General features: G+C 38.8%; 1 protein-coding gene across 1 annotated transcript in view; it reads right to left on the reverse strand.

The window, feature by feature from the left end:
• Nucleotides 1–2752: 2752 nt before the first annotated feature.
• Nucleotides 2753–18747, reverse strand: part of RPGR (retinitis pigmentosa GTPase regulator) — a 99350-nt gene continuing 83355 nt past the window's right edge. The window contains 4 exon segments of the mRNA XM_043505639.1: nt 2753–4111; nt 10016–10119; nt 13911–13950; nt 14433–14615. Of these exon segments, the coding sequence (XP_043361574.1) occupies nt 3884–4111; nt 10016–10119; nt 13911–13950; nt 14433–14615 (555 nt within the window). The 3' untranslated portion in view covers nt 2753–3883.

Raw genomic sequence — 18747 nt, forward strand, 5'->3', positions numbered from 1 at the left:
AGGTGGATAAGGAATTGGTTAACAGGGAGACTACAGTGGGTCATACTGAAAGGTGAACTGTCAGGCTGGAGGGAGGTTACCAGTGGAGTCCCTCAAGGGTCAGCTTTGGGACCAATCTTATTTAATCTTTTTATTACTGACCTCGGCACAAAAAGTGGAAGTATGCTAATAAAGATGGCAGATGATACAAAGCTGTGAGGTATTGCCAATTTAGAGAGAGACCAGGATATCATACAGGAAGATCTGGATGACCTTGTAAACTGGAGTAATAATAATAGGATGAAATTTAATAGTGAGAATTGTAAGGTCATGCATTTAGGGATTAATAACAAGAATTTTAGTTATTAGCTGGGGACGCATCAATTAGAAGTAACGGAGGAGAAGGAGAAGGACCTTGCAGTATTGGTTGATCACAGGATGACTATGAGCTGCCAATGTGGTATGGCCACAAAAAAAGCCAATGCGGTCTTGGGGTGCATCAGGCGAGGTATTTCCAGTAGAGAGTTCTGGTCTCCCATGTTTAAGAAGGATGAATTCAAACTGGAAAGAGAAGGGCTACTAGGATGATCCGAGAAATGGAAAACCTGTCTTATGAAAGGAGACTCAAGGAGCTTGGCTTGTTTAGCCTAACCAAAAGAAGGTTGAGGGGAGATATGGTTGCTCTCTATAAATATATCAGAGGGATAAATACCGGAGAGGGAGAGGAATTATTTAAGCTTAGTACAAATGTGGACACAAGAATAAATGGATATAAACTGGTCATCGGGAAGTTTAGACTTGAAATTAGACGAAGGTTTCTAACCATCAGAGGGGTGAACTTTTGAAATAGCCTTCCAAGGGAAGCAGTGGGGTCAAATGACCTATCTGGCTTTAAGATTAAACTCAATAAGTTTATGGAGGAGATGGCATGATGGGATAACATGATTTTGGCAATTAATTGATCTTTAAATATTCATAGTAAATAGGCCCAATAGCCTGTGATGGGATGTTAGAAGGGGTGGGATCTGAGTTACTACAGAGAATTCTTTCCTGGGTATCTTGCTGGTGAATCTTGCCCATATGCTCAGGGTTCAGCTGATAGCCATATTTGGGGTCAGGAAGGAATTTTCCTCCAGGGCAGATTGGAAGAGGCCCTGGAGGTTTTTCGCCTTCCTCTATAGCATGGGGCACAGGTCACTTGCTGGAGGATTCTCTGCTCCTGGAAGTCTTTAAACCATGATTTGAGGACTTCAATAGCTCAGACATAGGTGAGAGATTTTTCGCAGGAGTGGGTGGGTGAGATTCTGTGGCCTGCATTGTGGAGGAGGTCAGACTAGATGATCATAAGGTCCCTTCTGACCTTAATATCTATGAATCTATGAATCTACAAGGGCAAAAGGGAACAGAAAAAATATGCTATATAAACATAATTGGATCACAATGGAATATGCTTTCAAGTGTGTTTTGCTGTGTCAATAGCTTTAAGGAAACCTCCCCTTCTAGACTCTAGAGTAACATCATATTTAAGAGAATTACTCTTCATTAACTGAACTCACACTTTAAAAAAAAGAAAAAGACCTTAGGGTACCTTCCTTTGGGATCAGTTCCAGCCCCCTTTAAAAATGTAAAACTAATTTCAACTCACTGAAGAAACCATTTAGTTTATCACTCCTCTTCCAAGATTTTTTCCTATTCAGATTAGGATCCAAGCAGAACAGAAGTCAAATGTGCACTGAGGAAAAGAGGAAAACAGTAAATACCATGTATTTTTCTAGAAAGAAAATAACATATTTAACGAACATCTATAGAATTCAAAGCTGTCGCATGGAAAAATAGCGGAACAAAAGGACAGGATCTTAATTAACTCTGGAAAAGGATGACACAGAATGCCAGCTTTTAATATGATGCTACTTACTGCAGTCCAGAGGAGGCTCCATTAAAGTATTTGGGTATTTGCCATACTTATAGGGATGAAGCATTCAGTTGGACCAAATTCTAGGTTAAGAACAGCCCTAGTCACTTGTGACAGGGTTATATAAAGCCTAAGCAGCCCTGAAACTAGGACAAATAGATAAATCAGAGGTGAAGTTGGGCCAACGGCAGATTCAAAAGTGTGCACAAATCAGTGAAATTAAATAACTTTTTCCTAGTTGTTTTTTAAAGATCAGCTCGTCTCTTATGAAATATTTTGAAAAGGATTCAATTTGGCTACAATTCTGGTTTTATATTATATGTTTGTAGCTTTGTTTGTAGCTTTGTTTAATAACTAAGGACTTTTGAATACAAAGACACAATCCTGGGATCAGATTAATCACAGGACAGGATGTGTTTTTAAGTTTATTAATAAACTACATGCTTATTTCTTATTTATTTGAAGCTGAATTTTAAGGAATCTTGTCTCTTTATGAATTTGGTAATTAGCACTGTGTGTTAAATATAAGAAATGTAAACAACAAATAAAAATGACAAATTCTGAAAGAAAAAAACATTTGCATCCCACTGATGGGTCTGGAAATTGGCTGAAGCATTCACTTGCTCCTTCTGCATAATCCCTACCTGAGAGAGGGCCAAATCCCTTCTCCTCCCTTAGAGCAGCACCACTGAAGCTACTGAAAGTACTTGACTGAGAAATACAAGAGGGATTTAGCCCACAATGATCTGTTTGCAACATCAATATTTCCCATAGTAATTCATTCAGATGTCCCAGAGGATATTAACTCCAGGTGGAAAGCAGGCAGCTGCAACACATGAAATGTTAATGAAGAAAATGTTTTCCTGCAAATGTCCTTCATAAAATGAAAAGGAAAAAAATACAGAAAATTATACATCAACTCAAATGATTTCTTAATATGACAAAATGCTTTTCAAAGTTTTTCCACAAGGCATCAGCTGCTCTATAAAGATGAATATCTTAGTAACCTTATCTATGTGATCAATTTATTTCCTTTACTAAATATAAAGTTTTGCTTACTTCAAGATGTCCACCATATGTAATCATAATTAAGGGTCTCAGATGCTGTAGCTTGTATGCTAACAAAACCTCCACTAAAGTACAGTGAAGATTTGGGTGCTCAAGGATGCAGGAATAGGCCCCAGTGAAATGGTAAAATGGCAATATTGACAATTGATTTCATTCTGCCCTGCTGTTGGCTTGATTCTATGTAGAGGTGAATTCCCTCAATAACTCTCACTGATTTCAGCTAGAGTTGAAGGCACTCGGCATCTCTCAAAAATAAGTGGAGTTTTTGCAAGGCCCTGATTTGGCCAACTACATAAGCACATTACACATTACTTACAGTTAGGCATCTCATTGACTTCACTGAAACTACACATATTCATAAAGCTAGACACATGCTTACAATAGCTTTCTGAATCAGGGCCTATATTTTTAAATACTTTTGAGTTTTATTGCTATTTTTCTATTTCAAAATGGAACAAGACAGATGATTTCTAAGTGGCTCAATACCCTTCTTAATGTTCATTTCTAAACATTCCTAGCTATTTTATTGAACTAAATAATACACTAAGTAGCTATTTACAGCTTTGCATCATATCAGACTGTAAATGGTACCATGTAGATTCAAGCTTAGGATACAATTAATTAGGAAAAAATATTAAAATGCCTGAATCCAACTTTTCACATACAAAAATATATTTTTATTACAACACTGAACAGTTAAGGCCACAACACTTCAGTAACATTCTGATAAGCTTATCAGTTTCAATTACTAAAATTATCAATAGAAATAAATACCAAAACCATGGTCTTCAAATCCAAAACCAAGGCAAACAACTTAATTATTTTTTTTAAATCTGTCATCAGTAACAATAAGAAGTCATAATTGTTTTCAAGTATAAATTGCAACATGTGCTTGCAGCCTGTCAAATATATATTCTGACAGTATTACAGTATTACACAAGTAGAGGACTTGGTCTTTCTGCCCTGGTTAGTTGTGGTTTCCTTAGGATTCTTCCTCGTGCGATTTTGGTTTTCATCTTTCCTGTCATCGCCAGATAAATCTGCTTCCTTTCCTTTATCCTTTTCACTTTGGAGTGGCTTTTCAGATTTACCGTCATTGCTGTTATGTACATTTTTCTGACTTGTCAACGACTTTCGCTTAAACAAAGAAAACTAAAATAAAAGATGATATATTACCCCCCTCGACAATTAATAGTGATTTTCAAGATGTACAAAAAAGCCTGCACACAAGTTAAAAGTTGCACTCTCAAATGAACTTAGGCCACTCAATTATGTTTGTTAAAACAAACAAAAACCCTACCTTTCCAAAACATAATGTAAACATAAATGTTTCCACAATCTTTTAAAAATGTTAAATGGATAACATTCCTTTGCAGTATTTGTAACCCAAATATTGCCATTTTGCTTGTGTGTGTAAGAACGAGAAAGTGAAACTGAGCATACACTGATGAATAACACAAGTTTGTATACACAGACGAAACTCAGCAAATTGCAAGAAGTAAACAAACAGCATAAATGATGAAAAATAAATTAAATTTGTAATATTTTTTCAGTTTTAAGAATTAGGGCTCAAACAATTAATTGCAATAAAAAAACTGTGATCAATCACAGTTTTAATCACACTGTTAAACAATTGAAATTTATTAAATATTTTTGGATGTTTATCTACATTTTCAAATATATTGATTTCAATTACAACACAGAATACAAAGTGTACAGTGCTCACTTTATATTTTTTTATTACAAATATTTGCTCTATAAAAATGATAAAAGAAATAGTATTTTTCAATTCACCTCATACATGTACTCTAGTGCAATCTCTTTATCATGAAAGTGCAACTTATCAATATAGATTTTTTTTGTTACATAACTGCACTCAAGAACAAAACAATGTAAAACTTTAGATCCTACAAGTCCACTCAGTCCTATTTCTTGTTCAGTCAATTGCTAAGAAAAAAAAGTTTGTTTACCTTTACGGGTGATAATACTGCCCACTTCTTATTTACAATATCACCTGAAAGTGAGAACAGGCATTCGCATGGCACTTTTCTAGCCAGCATTGCAAGGTATTTATGTGCCAATACGCTACACATTTGTTTGCCCCTTCACACATCAGCCACCATTCCAGAGGACATGCTACCATGCTGATGATGCTCGTTAAAAAAATAATGCCTTAATTAAATTTGTGACTGAACTCCTTGGGGGAGAATTGTATGTCGCCCTCTCTTTTACTTGCATTCTGCCATATATTTCATGTTATAGAAGCTTCGGATGATGACCCAGCACATGCTGTTCATTTTAAGAACATTTTCACTGCAGATTTGACAACATGCAAAGAAGGTACCATTTGAGATTTCTAAAGATAGCTACAGCACTCGAACTAAGGTTTAAGAATCTGAAGTGCCTTCTAAAATATGAGAGGGATGAGGTGTGGAGGATGCTTTCAGAAATCTTAAAAGAGCAACACTCTGATACCAAAACTACAGAACCCAAAACATAAAAAAGAAAAGCAACCTTCTGCTGGTGGCATCTGACTCAGATGATGAAAATGAACATGCATTGGTCCACACTGCTTTGGATCATTATTGATCAGAGCCTGTCATCAGCATGGATGCAAGTCCTCTGGAATGGTGGTTGAGGCATGAAGGGACATATGAATCTTTTGTGCATCTGGCACATAAATATTTTGCAAGCTACAACAGTGCCATGTGAATGCCTGTTCTCACTTTCAGGTGACACTGTAAACAAGAAGCGGGCAGCATTATCTCCTGCAAATGTAAACAAACTTGTTTGTCTGAGCGATTGGCTGAACAAGAAGTAGGACTGTGTGGACTTGTAGGCTCTAAAGATTTACACTGTTTTATTTTTGAATCCAGGTTTTTTGTACATAATTCTATATTTGTAAGTTCAACTTTCATTATAAAGAGATTGGACTACAGTACTTGCATTAGGTGAACTGAAAAATACTATTTCTTTTGTTTTTTACAAGGCAAATATTGGTAATAAAAATAAATATAAAGTGAGTACTACACTTTGCATTCTGTGTTGTAATTGAAATCAATATATTTGAAAATGTAGAAAACATCCAAAAATATTTAAATAAATGGTATTCTATTATTGTTTAACAGTGTGATTAATCGCATGATTAATCACGATTAATTTTTATAATCTCTTGACAGCCCTATTAAGAATTTAAAGCCATATCCTGCAAACGTATGTCATGAACAAAGGCAAACCATTTAGTTACATGCTTAATTTTAAGTATGTATGTAGTCCTAATGAAGTCAATGACAACAGACTTTGACATTCATGGGACTACCCATGTGCTTAAAATTAAGCATGTATTTAAATGCTTTGCTGGATTGGGGACAGGGTGCTCAGTATGTTGAATGACTGAGCATTTGAGTTCCAACCCTTCAAGGAGCTCCATGTAAGGTAGTCCCCTGCACCCCACTAAAGAACTCCATGGATATCCACTCCATATGTTTTCAACTCAGTAAAACTCAAAATGGTGAATTATTTCCTTCTTTGAGGTACTTTGTATAAGATCAAATAAGAATTATGGGCCTGATCCAACTTTCACTGAAGTCATCAGAAAGATTTACAACACTACGGTGCTAATAAGCGATGGTCACATAAACACCACCCTTTATCGGAAACCTACTGACCGCTATTCCTACCTACATGCCTCTAGCTTTCATCCAGATCATACCACTCGATCTATTGTCTACAGCAAGCGCTACGATATAACCGCATTTGCTCCAACCCCTCAGACAGAGACAAACACCTACAAGATCTCTATCATGCATTCCTACAACTACAATACCCACCTGCTGAAGTGAAGAAACAGATTGACAGAGCCAGAAGAGTACCCAGAAGTCACCTACTACAGAACAGGCCCAACAAAGAAAACAACAGAACGCCACTAGCCATCACCTTCAGCCCCCAACTAAAACCTCTCCAACGCATCATCAAGGATCTACAACCTATCCTGAAGGACGAGCCATCACTCTCACAGATCTTGGGAGACAGACCAGTCCTTGCTTACAGACAGCCCCCCAATCTGAAGCAAATATTCACCAGCAACCACACACCGCACAACAGAACCACTAACCCAGGAACCTATCCTTGCAACAAAGCCCGTTGCCAACTCTGTCCACATATCTATTCAGGGGATACCATCATAGGGCCTAATCACATCAGCCACACTATCAGAGGCTCGTTCACCTGCGCATCTACCAATGTGATATATGCCATCATGTGCCAGCAATGCCCCTCTGCCATGTACATTGGCCAAACTGGACAGTCTCTACGTAAAAGAATGAATGGACACAAATCAGACGTCAAGAATTATAACATTCAAAAACCAGTTGGAGAACACTTCAATCTCTCTGGTCACTCGATCACAGACCTAAGAGTGGCTATACTTCAACAAAAAAGCTTCAAAAACAGACTCCAACGAGAGACTGCTGAATTGGAATTAATTTGCAAACTGGATACAATTAACTTAGGCTTGAATAGAGACTGGGAATGGATGAGTCATTACACAAAGTAAAACTATTTCCCCATGGTATTTCTCCCTCCCACCCCACCCCCCACCGTTCCTCTGATATTCTTGTTAACTGCTGGAATTAGCCTACCTTGCTTGTCACCATGAAAGGTTTTCCTCCTTTCCCCCCACCCCCGCTGCTGGTGATGGCTTATCTTAAGTGATCACTCTCCTTACAGTGTGTATGATAAACCCATTGTTTCATGTTCTCTGTGTGTGTGTATATAAATCTCTCCTCTGTTTTTTCCACCAAATGCATCCGATGAAGTGAGCTGTAGCTCACGAAAGCTTATGCTCTAATAAATTTGTTAGTCTCTAAGGTGCCACAAGTACTCCTTTTCTTTTTGCGAATGACTTTAACGGGAGTTGAATCAGATCCTAAATCTGTGGTAGACCCTGCAAACCCTGAAAAATATTAGCTCTTAATTATGCAAAAAACAGTCTCATTCAAGTCAATACGAGTATTCATGTAAGTAAGAGTTTGCAGGATCAGTCTCGTCATTTGCACTATAAAAAAAATTTTAATCTAAAAATCCCAGACAGGTTCTCTAATTTATTCATTGTCAGTTATACAAGAAAACAATCCTGTATCTGATTTAAACTAGCTGTTGAAATTGATGAAACAACACTACTTCCTTTTTGCTTTTTTGCCAGGATATGGAGAATTGTGTGTGTCAGAGGGTTCAGAGTTCATATGCATGTTCTTTAGGAACTGCCTAAAATACTTTGGAAAAGACAGATCGTTATTTAAAAATCTGGGGTTGGAGTAAAGATGTTTACTTTTCAAGCAGGTGATACTCATCTTTTGACTGTGTTCTATTATGCTGTTATTCATATTATCTGCATTCATTTTAGTTTAGAGAATAGCCTATTTTAAGATTCAATCAGAGAGCAACATAGCCATAGAAAACTTCTTTTAAAACATACAGTACGTTGTATCTATAAGTATTTTTACACTAAGGTGTCTGACAAAGAGATTCCAGTAATAAATTCACCAGTTAACCTTCTTTTACCAGCACAGAATTGTTTTTAACTTCACAATACTTTTCCCCCACAGTATCTGACGTATACCCCAAAACTCAAACCTCCGGGGGTTGGGGAAGGAAGTGAGACTTTGTGGGTTGCTTGGAGCAAAGCAACATTTATTCAAATAAAATTTTAACAGAATGCTTCTTTGTACCCGTTTTTATTATGTGATTTCTGGGTTATAATCTTGTTTTCTACAGTCTTCTGCTTTAGAGGAGATTTTTGAACATAGGGGATAAAATCCTGGCTCCATTTAAGTCAATGGGAGTTTTGCCATCATTTGAGTTCAGTGGGGTCAGGATTTCACCTGGGTGTTTCCATAGCAATAGGTCCTGTATGTCAAATGCGTTAGCTACTTCTTCTCAGAGTTCTTTACATTTCCAATACTGCAAATAGGACACAGGCCCTTGAAATGTGGGACAGTAGTCTCTCTGCATCTTCCAAACCAGGTTTGTCTTCCTTCTTTGGTCTCTTAGCTCTTTTCCCATTGCTTGTCCCTTTCCCCTACAGAGTGTGTCTACACAGCCCAGGGCAGTCAGAGTCCTAGCCTGGGGTCCATACACTCCGGCTTATGCTACTGCACTAAAAACAACTGTGGAGACAGCCCTTTGAAATTGTGCCTTGGGCTGGAGCACGGGCCCCTCCGTAGGCTTCAGAGCTCAAGATCCAGCCTAAGCCACAACTTCAAGCACAGGCTACACAGCTATTTTTAATGCAGTAGCACGAGCCCTGTGAGTCTGAATCTATCAAACCCGGACTGGGAGGCTCACTGCTGCAAGTTGTGTAGACATACCCAGAAGCTCTTCACCAGTTGTATTGTGCTGAACCCCACCTCCACCCTGAGTATTCCTAAGGCTGTTCACATGCCATTAGGTCCTCTCTTCCTTTGATTAGCCTCTGGTTCACTCCTTGCTCTACTAAAAATATGGGCACAGTAGGGAATAACCAGAGGAAGAAGAGAAACCTGGTGTAAAAGCAGCAAGCTACACAGTGGGACATATAGAAATATGACAAGACAGTATGACACAAAAATTGAAATATCCGAACAAGTGAGATGTACAGCAAATGTAGGATACTTAAGAGATAAGCCTGCCATCAGTGGACCAAGTCTGGATATTTCCCCTGACTATGTCTCAACGCTTCCATCATGGGGCTGTGGCTCATAATGCTTTCACATGATGTCTTATCCTCTCTATCTGCATATTGGAGTCAATGGAATCACTTGTGCAATAAGTTACTGTTGAATGTGAGTAAGGTTCTCATGCCCTCTGCAATTCCAAGAATGATCCCCAATAATGGATACTCTTCAACAGTAGCCGGCACATACAAAGGGATGTTCACTGGGGCTCTTCAGTTAGCTATGATGATGAGGCTCACTTGTGTGGACAAGGATCAAAAATTTCAGTAACTGCTCACCACTATTATTATTATTATTTTATTATTAGTCAAATTACACAGAACTGAAAACTCAGGTGGTTTACCTTTTTAGTCCTTCCAAGTATTCCTCCAGATATTCTGTCATCACTACTTTCCGAAATTGCCCCTAAAGAACTGTTCTCAGGCTGAATGTCAGTATTTTCTCTTTCTAAAACAACACAAGACATTACATTAAACTTTTTTTCACAACTGCAAAAAGAGACCCGTGCTTTTAATTATTTTTAACACTCAGACACACAAATTAGTTCTGCATCTAAAATGGAACAGACAGAATAAAATATTCAGTTCCACTTAATACCCAGCCAACCCTGAACAATTCTGTTTTTATTTTTCTCATTTCTATTTATATCTGTTCCCATACCCCAGATGTTTGATTTTCAAAAGCAGAATTAATACTGAGGGCACTGGCAAATATGTAAAATATTTTGACTAATCCACCTACAAACTGCGTATGGTTAACAAAAGACAGAGTGTATTGCACATGAATTTAGAAAACGTATCTTAACCAGCAGAGAGTGACTCCTGGTGCAAGAGTTGTATTTCAGCATGAGTCTTTGTTCTATAGCAACAATACAGAAAGGGACAGAATTCATCTCGATTTTCATATGTCCAAGTTGCCCTCTAATGCCAGCTTTAATGATATAAATCCCCCTCTTAGAATCAAAGAACCCCAGATTTATTGGGGGTTGTAAAAATATTTAAAGATCTGTTCTGGGTTACCTAATTGCAGTGCAATATTGGAGAGAGATGCCCTAGCTTCTTTGTAATTAGATGGAGTGATGTGTTACTTTTTGATGCATCACTGATTTCCATCAAGGCAGTAATCATTTTTTATTCCAGAAGTTGAAGGGGGAAAAAAAAAAGGCCCGCCTTTTTTCTTTCCAACATGTACATTCCAGTATCTTTCCAAAGGACAGCATAATCTTCCCTGATGTTCTCAAACCTGTAAGAAAGCTTTAGGCTCACTATATCAGTGTTGCTGCATACTGTCCAACAATTCTATATTTCATCTGAGATGGTTATCCCTTTCAGTAGTGGTGGTAGGAAACAGATTCCTACTTACAGTGAGCTACATCCAAGTGGTGAAAAGGCTTATGAATTGGCCTTCGGGGAAAATGCCATGCAGTGCTAGGGTATTAGCACTGGTGATGAAGGGGCGGGTGGTCTGGAACAATAAGATGCAGGAAAAGTGCATCTGGAATGCTGCAGCGTTGTCTGCCCTTTCTTGAAGACTGAGGGTGAAATCCTGGCCCCGCTGAAGTCAGTGGAAGTTTTGTCATTGACTTCAATGGGGCTAGGATTTCACCTGATTAGGTATACCAATTTAGTCAGTTTCTTGGTTCATTAGTGTCAGCCAGGAAGGTGAAAACAGCCCACACACCAAGAACTTAAAGGAGTGTCCTGGAGCCTGAGAACCAGCTGGAAGGGGAGCCTGATGATTCAAAGATGAAACTAAGCAATTAGGATAAAAGTATCCCTCCACACAAGGTATTGTGCTTTAGTTGATATTTTATTTTATCCTTGTCCACTGTGTATGAATAGGGAAGGATAGGGTTACTTTGAGCCTGGGACATCTGTACCCCAAAGCAACACCCTGGCACCCCCACATCTACCATGGTGATATAATTATGATGTGTTTTGTACAAAGTATGCCTTGTGGGATATCATTTTAAAAGTCTTGATCTGTTGAGCATTAATATCCTGTTACATTGTATGTGCTCTCATTTTATGTGAAGCTTACTATGTATGTGTTTCTGAAATACGTTGTGAGGTTGGGAATCCCCACAAGCAGCCTTTCAGGTACAACGATGAAGAAGCCAGATAGTGTTGCTGGCCCATTAAGGGGAATACACACTCTCCTAAGGATTACCCCAGGAACTATACAATGGAAACCTCTCTGAGATAGCATATACACAATGGAGGCTGTTTGACTCCCATCACAGCAAAGCATCTTTCCAGCAAATTGAAAGAAGCTATAAAAGGGGGAAGTGACATCATCATTTGGCCTCATTCCTCCACAACTCAACACCTGGAAGCAGGTCAGGCGGAAAAAGACTTTGAATGGGGGAGGGTTGTCCCAGGCTGGAAAGGTGTTCCAACCTGTGTATGGAAGATCTGTAAACTGCTTGTACTATCAGGGTGAGACAGTGCTTGATTCAAATCCTGTCTAGTTAATAGAACTCAGATTGCGAATTTGTTTTATTTCTTAGGTAACCAACTTTGATCTGTACGCTATTACTTATAATCACATAAAATCTATCTTTCTGTGGTTAATAAATCTGTTTTATAGTTTTTTACCTAAACAGTGTGTTGTTTGAAGTGTAAGGGAAATCTGCTCAGGAATAGGTGTGTTGTCCTCTCCAAATTGAGGGACTTGGTAATAAACTTACCCTGGTCAGGCTTCTGACCAGGGCAAGATGTTACAACTCTGGCGTCCTAGGTTGGAGAGCTGGGGGAATTGGCTGGAGCCACTCTATTGTGAGTGGCCAGTGAAAGCATTCATGTAAGTCACCTGTGTGTGTCCCTGCCTGTGAATGTTTGTGTGAGTGCAGGACCTGGAGGGGTTTGCAGCTTGTCACATAATCACAATGTGAGAGGGAGCCCACGTTCGTAACACAGAGAGCTCAACAGTACCCCACTTCCAGGTTGCACCTTGGGGAACCTGTCACATTATACTCATGGACTCTCTCTTCACTACTATTGTAAAGTGGAGGTGGGCACCACTTCAGGTGGAATTTCTCAGAATTCCCAGAGCAAAATGGGCAAAGTTGACTGTAACTGTAATTTCCCTCCTGTTCCTTTTTTCCAACTGAACTATTACAACAATGCAGCTAACCCTGTTATCTCTGCAATCGGTTCCCTGTAGTTGGCCCAGGACACTGTACAACTAATAGATTTGGCTTCAATAATGTCTCTCTTGCAGATTTAAAATTGGCAGTGTTCAGTTACTATTTCAGCAGACAATAGGAGTGGAATAACTCTCCTCAGATAAGGAAACTGATGGTATGCTAGACGTATGAGTGCAAAAGCATACAGGGGCTTTTGAAAAATTTTACCCTGAGTATTTTAGGAGCCTAAGTCCAATCTTCAAAAGTAACTTAGGCTCTTAGAAACCTAAATCTCAGACTTATGCTCCTAACTCACTCTTGAAAATGGAACTTAGGTTCCTAGGTCATTCAGGTGCTTTTGAAAATTCTACCCATAATCTTTTCAAGAATTTTGAAATCACATTTTAATTAATCCACGACTGGCAGCCTGTCTTTCCCCCTAGTATGGTAATGAAGGCAGGCAGCTAATCAGACCCTACAGTTTTCATAACCATATAGATTTCATTTCATCCTTTGTTTCTGAGTATTTCCCATATAGTTTCATGCATACTAGTTACTAGAAGGACATCTGAAGAAGGCAGGGTGCAAAGCTCTCTAGTGCTCCCTCCCCGCAAAAGTATATAGTCAACTAAGGGGGTGGGGAGAAGATATCTGTCTGTCTGACACAGGATCCCCACAAGGTGAGGCAAGGAAACACACAGCAACAAGTTCCCTATGCCAAACAGTCAGCACAGATACCGGCCTTTACAATCAATTTGTCACCTGTGAACTAGAACTTCAATGATTTCTCCTTTAATGGTTTGCCTGTGGCAACAAGCGTGTAAAAAAAATACAGAATATTCCTGCAAGGAGCATTGCACTATGATAAGCTTCCCCTACAATACACCCGAAAATATCTTGTGAAAAAAAGATTTCTTTCTTGGAGGCAAATAAAATTGGTAACTTTGCTGTGTTGCTGGCTTTAGAGCATTGCTTTGTGTGTCTTACAAAGTGTCTGCATCATTTAACACTTATATAACCTAGATACATATATAAATGTTGCCAGGTAAAATGTGTAGTTTGTATTTAGAAGTGCTGTAATGGTTAGATTCTGAATGGAAGGTTCTTGTACCTTGCTGAAGTATTTTCTCTTCTTGCGTGGTCTTCTCTTCCTATAAATAATAAATAAAATAATGAAATCTTTATACTGTACTTTCAAATCCTTTAAAAAAACTATATTTAACTGCAGCATGTGAAATTCATTGTATTTTTTTAAAATATTGCATTATTATATTAGTATAATTCCTGAAAAAATATAGTACAACTGTAGGTATTACTTAATTGGTAAAAGATGAAATAAGATAAAAAAAACCATGCCTATTCATCTAAGTAGCTAATCTTAAAAAAATAGGAAATATATTTATTTAGACAAAGCATTCCAGAATATTTCTTTTGGCTACAAAATAAAATAACTGAATTATAACTGCACCCCTATTGCTATTAAAACTACATACGAATGAAAAACTAATTTGGACTCAAATATAGGGGGTAAGTTTTCAATGCTGAGCCCAGGAATTTAACAGCATGCATGTTATAAGGAATTATACAGCTAATTCCTTCACAGTAAACAATTTAAAAGAAGTGCATGCTTTACCTCTGTAGTGGTGTTATTGCTTCTTTCTCCCTCAGGTGTTTTACTGTCATGTTCCTCCTTTTCATTCACTTTCCCATCATCACTGCTCCCTCCCTCCTCCTCCTCTTCTTTGTCTGTTATTTCTTCTTTTTCTTCTTCTTCTTCTTCTTCGTCAGTCTCTTCATCTTCAGAAGTTTTTTGATTCTATGACAAAATGGAAAAAATCATTTTTTTAAAAACTATGTTCTGCAGCAATAGTAACCAGTACTCTACAAGAGCCCTATGCCTCATATTGGAATGGATTCAGGTACCCTGGCTCATGTTCCCTTCACAGGCAGCTGAAAATAGGAAAAGACAAAAGCATTTCATTTCAGAGTATTATGAGTCCTTATTTAGGCTCTGACCTTGGAGTCTTATTTTAAAGTCTGCTTTAAGTACAAAACTCAACTCAGCCTTAATTCTGGAGCTGTGGCTAGTAATAGCCTTTTTCTGACGAACATGTCCCCTTACAACAGAAAAACAACGAATGCGAATGCTTTTTTGGAAATCCTGGATAATTCTTTTTATTTGATATCTGTGTGAATAATAAATTTGTTAGTCTCTAAGGTGCCACAAGTACTCCTTTTCTTTTTGTGTGAATAATGAAATCGGTAATGCTTCCAACACTTTAACAAAAGGAACTTGTTAAATACCAGGTCTATTTTTCAAAGAGTTGATTCAAATACTAAAGTCACAGCAAATGGAATGCTCTGATTCCCTTTAGATGCTATCATTCACAGCATGTTTGAGCTCAACCCAGTATAGCACCTCAATATATCTAGGCTTTTCTACAAATACCATTTTGTTTTTATGATAACCATGGGGTATTATGAAAAACTAATTTACATCAAAGAACATGTCTCTGTGAAAACTGTTACAAAGAAAGCAACGAGTAATTTGTATGATTTACATGACATCATTTAGTCCAATCACCTTTGCTGTGCTAGTTATACAGTTTTGATTACATGAAATGTAACTTTTTTTAAAAACAAAAACATTCTTTCTCCTATTGCAAATCTACGATGAACATATAACAGCCTAATCTAAAATTCTAGCTTGGATTTCTAATGACAAAGCAGTGGAGCTCCGCTCACAGTTGATCATTTCACCAGAAAACGTAGACGGTATTACATCCTTGCACTGTATGGTTGTTTAGCTATCGTTGTTATAATACATTTAGATATTCCAACCAAAATTTCACAGAAACATTCATTGAGCTATTGAACATAACACAACGATCCTAGTTGTAACTCAAATCAGTAGTTCCCAGCTTTTTTTTTTTTTTATGCCGTTTTGATTGGTTGGTGGATGGGCATTCCTTACCTGGTAGCCTCGCACTTCATGCTCAGGCATAGTTTCTGTGTCTCTCCGATTTTCTGCCCATTCTCTCTGGTTTTTTCCTCCTCTCCTTTTTGGCTACACTCTCATAGTTGCTCACTGTGCCCATTCAGGATACTTGCTGCTCAGGGCAAAGGCCATTAATTGGTGGTTCTGTGGGTTTGGGGCACAGGATCTTGCAGCCATGCTGTATATCATGAATGTGGACACAAATGCTTAAGCTGATGAGCTCCTTCCTGGATGAGTTGCTCTTATGAACAGGTGTATTTGAGGCTGCTGCAGGAGCAGGAAGGGTAGGTAGATTTCAGGAAGCTGCCCACAGCAGCATGTTTGCAGAGAGCAATCAGAATGGATCCAACTTCATGCAGCTTTCCATACTTCCACTGCTTTCCTCTGCTCCACTTTTTATGGACTACTCTAATGCTCTCCCACCCCCAGAGACTTGTCCGCAGGCTGAAAACACTGCCTTCGGTACACACAAGCACCTTGCACTTAAGTCAATGCATGCATACATATCTAAGGGCAGAATCAGGCCAGCTCCCTTTAAACAATGATAAAATCCTAAGCTTGGATATGCTAAGTTTACATGTTATCTAACTGCGTGTTTCACTATTTCAAAGCAGAGAAAATGTAAGTTTCCAACAGCATAATTCCACCTTTTTTAGAGTGGTGGTGTTCATGACCTGACAGATTTTGTCAGCTTCATGTCTAAGGCCTAGACTATGCCCCCATGATCCAAACATGGATTTCCCCACTTTCACATCAAGGGGGTGGGAGATGCAGGAGTCACTTCTGTAGCAGCAACCCCCTCACTCTCTAGAACCTGCAGATGGCACTTTGCCTTCTGGGCAGGGAGTGAATATAGGGTGGAAGCTGGACCATATGGACACACATCATCCCCACACTGAGCCCACAGAGATTAGCTGGAAAGGGAAATGCATCATGGGAGTATATTAATTTTCCTACTGAGCCCCATCTCTGTTGAGGAATGAAATTTAAGCAGTGGTCCTGGGCAGTCATGACTAGGAAGAATCCTTGGTGGTACAGCAGTATTGTAAGCGTACTACTAGGAAGACAGGGGAAATGCAGGGGAGCTTCTGCTGATGTGGATGGCCCTGACCTTTGGGAATCTATGAAATTTGTAATGAGCACTGCAGCTGACTCTGCTGGGTGCAAGCCCCCTTACCAACATAAAATCTGCAGTGTTGCCTTCACTGAGTTTCTCTCCCCATTTGCTCCCTCCAACCGATTTCACTGCAGTTTTATTTAGTTCTATAAGTAGAGTCTTCATAGCAGGCAATGAAAAAACATCCTCATACACAACCTTGAAAAAATAAAAACGGAATCACAAGCAACCCAGATGCAATCACAGATGCAATACTTTGGTTTCCCTACATTACAATAGAATAATAGAATCATAGAAGATTAGCGTTGGAAAAGACCTCAGGAGGTCATCTAGTCCGACCCCCTGCTCAAAGCAGCACCAACTCCAAGTAATATTTTACATTACTATTGGGCCTTGCAAACTCGCATATTATTGTCAGGTTTCCTGGCAGCAGGCTGTGCAGATTGCAAATGGAGAGCCAACTGTGAATTCCACAGGGGACTTACATAGTGGGCAGTCATCAGTTTGAGAATGTTGACAAGCTGCCAGCAAAGATCATGCCTCCTGGCTTTTGGAACAAATATAAGAAGAGTGACAAGAGGTTTCAGAAGGGTATGATTTTGTTGCTGAATTTTTTGTTTTTACTGAGGAACACATTAATCATCAAGTTACAAATAACAGTTTCTTACACACCAGCTTAATTTCTATATCATTATTTATTCAAGCATCTATAAAGCAATGGAAAAAATACTAAGGGTTCAGCAGAAGCTGCCTTTTTCAGGCCAGCTCTGAGTGGGAAGAATTTACAGATAAAAAATTGGAAATGTTTTCATCTCACAGTTCTGTGAAATTGTTGTATTATTTATCTTTAGTATGATACACATGTAGGCCTGGATCTGCAAGTGCTTGTACATTGCATAAGGTGATTGTACTCCAGTGCATATATGAGAGGAGATTACACATATGCACAAGACTGGAGTCTTTTTAAAAGGTATGCTCCACCTCAGCCAGATGTTATGGACTTGATGTAGAACTTAATGGGTGAAATTCCATGCCTTGTGTGGAAGGTACGACTAGACGGTCATAATGGTCCCTTTTGGCCTTAAAAATCTATGAATCTATACATCAGTAAGGATGAAATACACTACTGTGCAATGGGCCAGCAAAAGGCCTATGCAGCACTTAAGTCCCACTTTAGTCCTATTTTGAGGAATTAAGTGGTTCATAGATCTTGTGCTGGTCCATTTCACAAGGGTAAATTTCATCCCATAAACCTAGTCCTCTCCAAACTGCATAGAAGATTAAAGCCCTGATGGGTCTACTCCCTTGGACTTCAGAGCACTAAGTTTAAACAAAAAGGAGTGTGGGTCATAGGTGGAAAATGGGCATGTCTCAGGAGATACTGCATTAAGTGTGTGTGACCCACCAATCTCTTAATGCCAACTACCAAGAGGGTGCACAAGGGTTACAGGGATCTCTTGGGTCTGGCATGTACATTCTAGTTTACCAAAATGTGTCATGTGAAGTCTCAAATAAAAGTCAGTGTCACACTGATCACCAATATAATTGCAAAATGCATGTGCGGATGTTGTGTAAGGGATCATCTACACACTCAGAAAATTTTGTTCTTAAGCTCTGCATCTAGGGACTGGCCCCAGCAAAGGTGAAAGACAAGTTTGCTGCCAGACAAGCAAAGTTTATCTAGGTAGCTGTTTACATGTAAATTACGTATTGTATAGTTCAGAATGGGTCCCTCCCACCAGTCTGAACAGAATGCTAATGGAAGATTGTAAGAACTTCAAGAAAGACAAGTAACAAGAAGAAGCAAACAGCTGGGGACAGAACCCTCTCTTG

This window comes from Dermochelys coriacea, chromosome 1, assembly GCF_009764565.3.
Source record: "Dermochelys coriacea isolate rDerCor1 chromosome 1, rDerCor1.pri.v4, whole genome shotgun sequence".
Taxonomy (NCBI): domain Eukaryota; kingdom Metazoa; phylum Chordata; order Testudines; family Dermochelyidae; genus Dermochelys; species Dermochelys coriacea.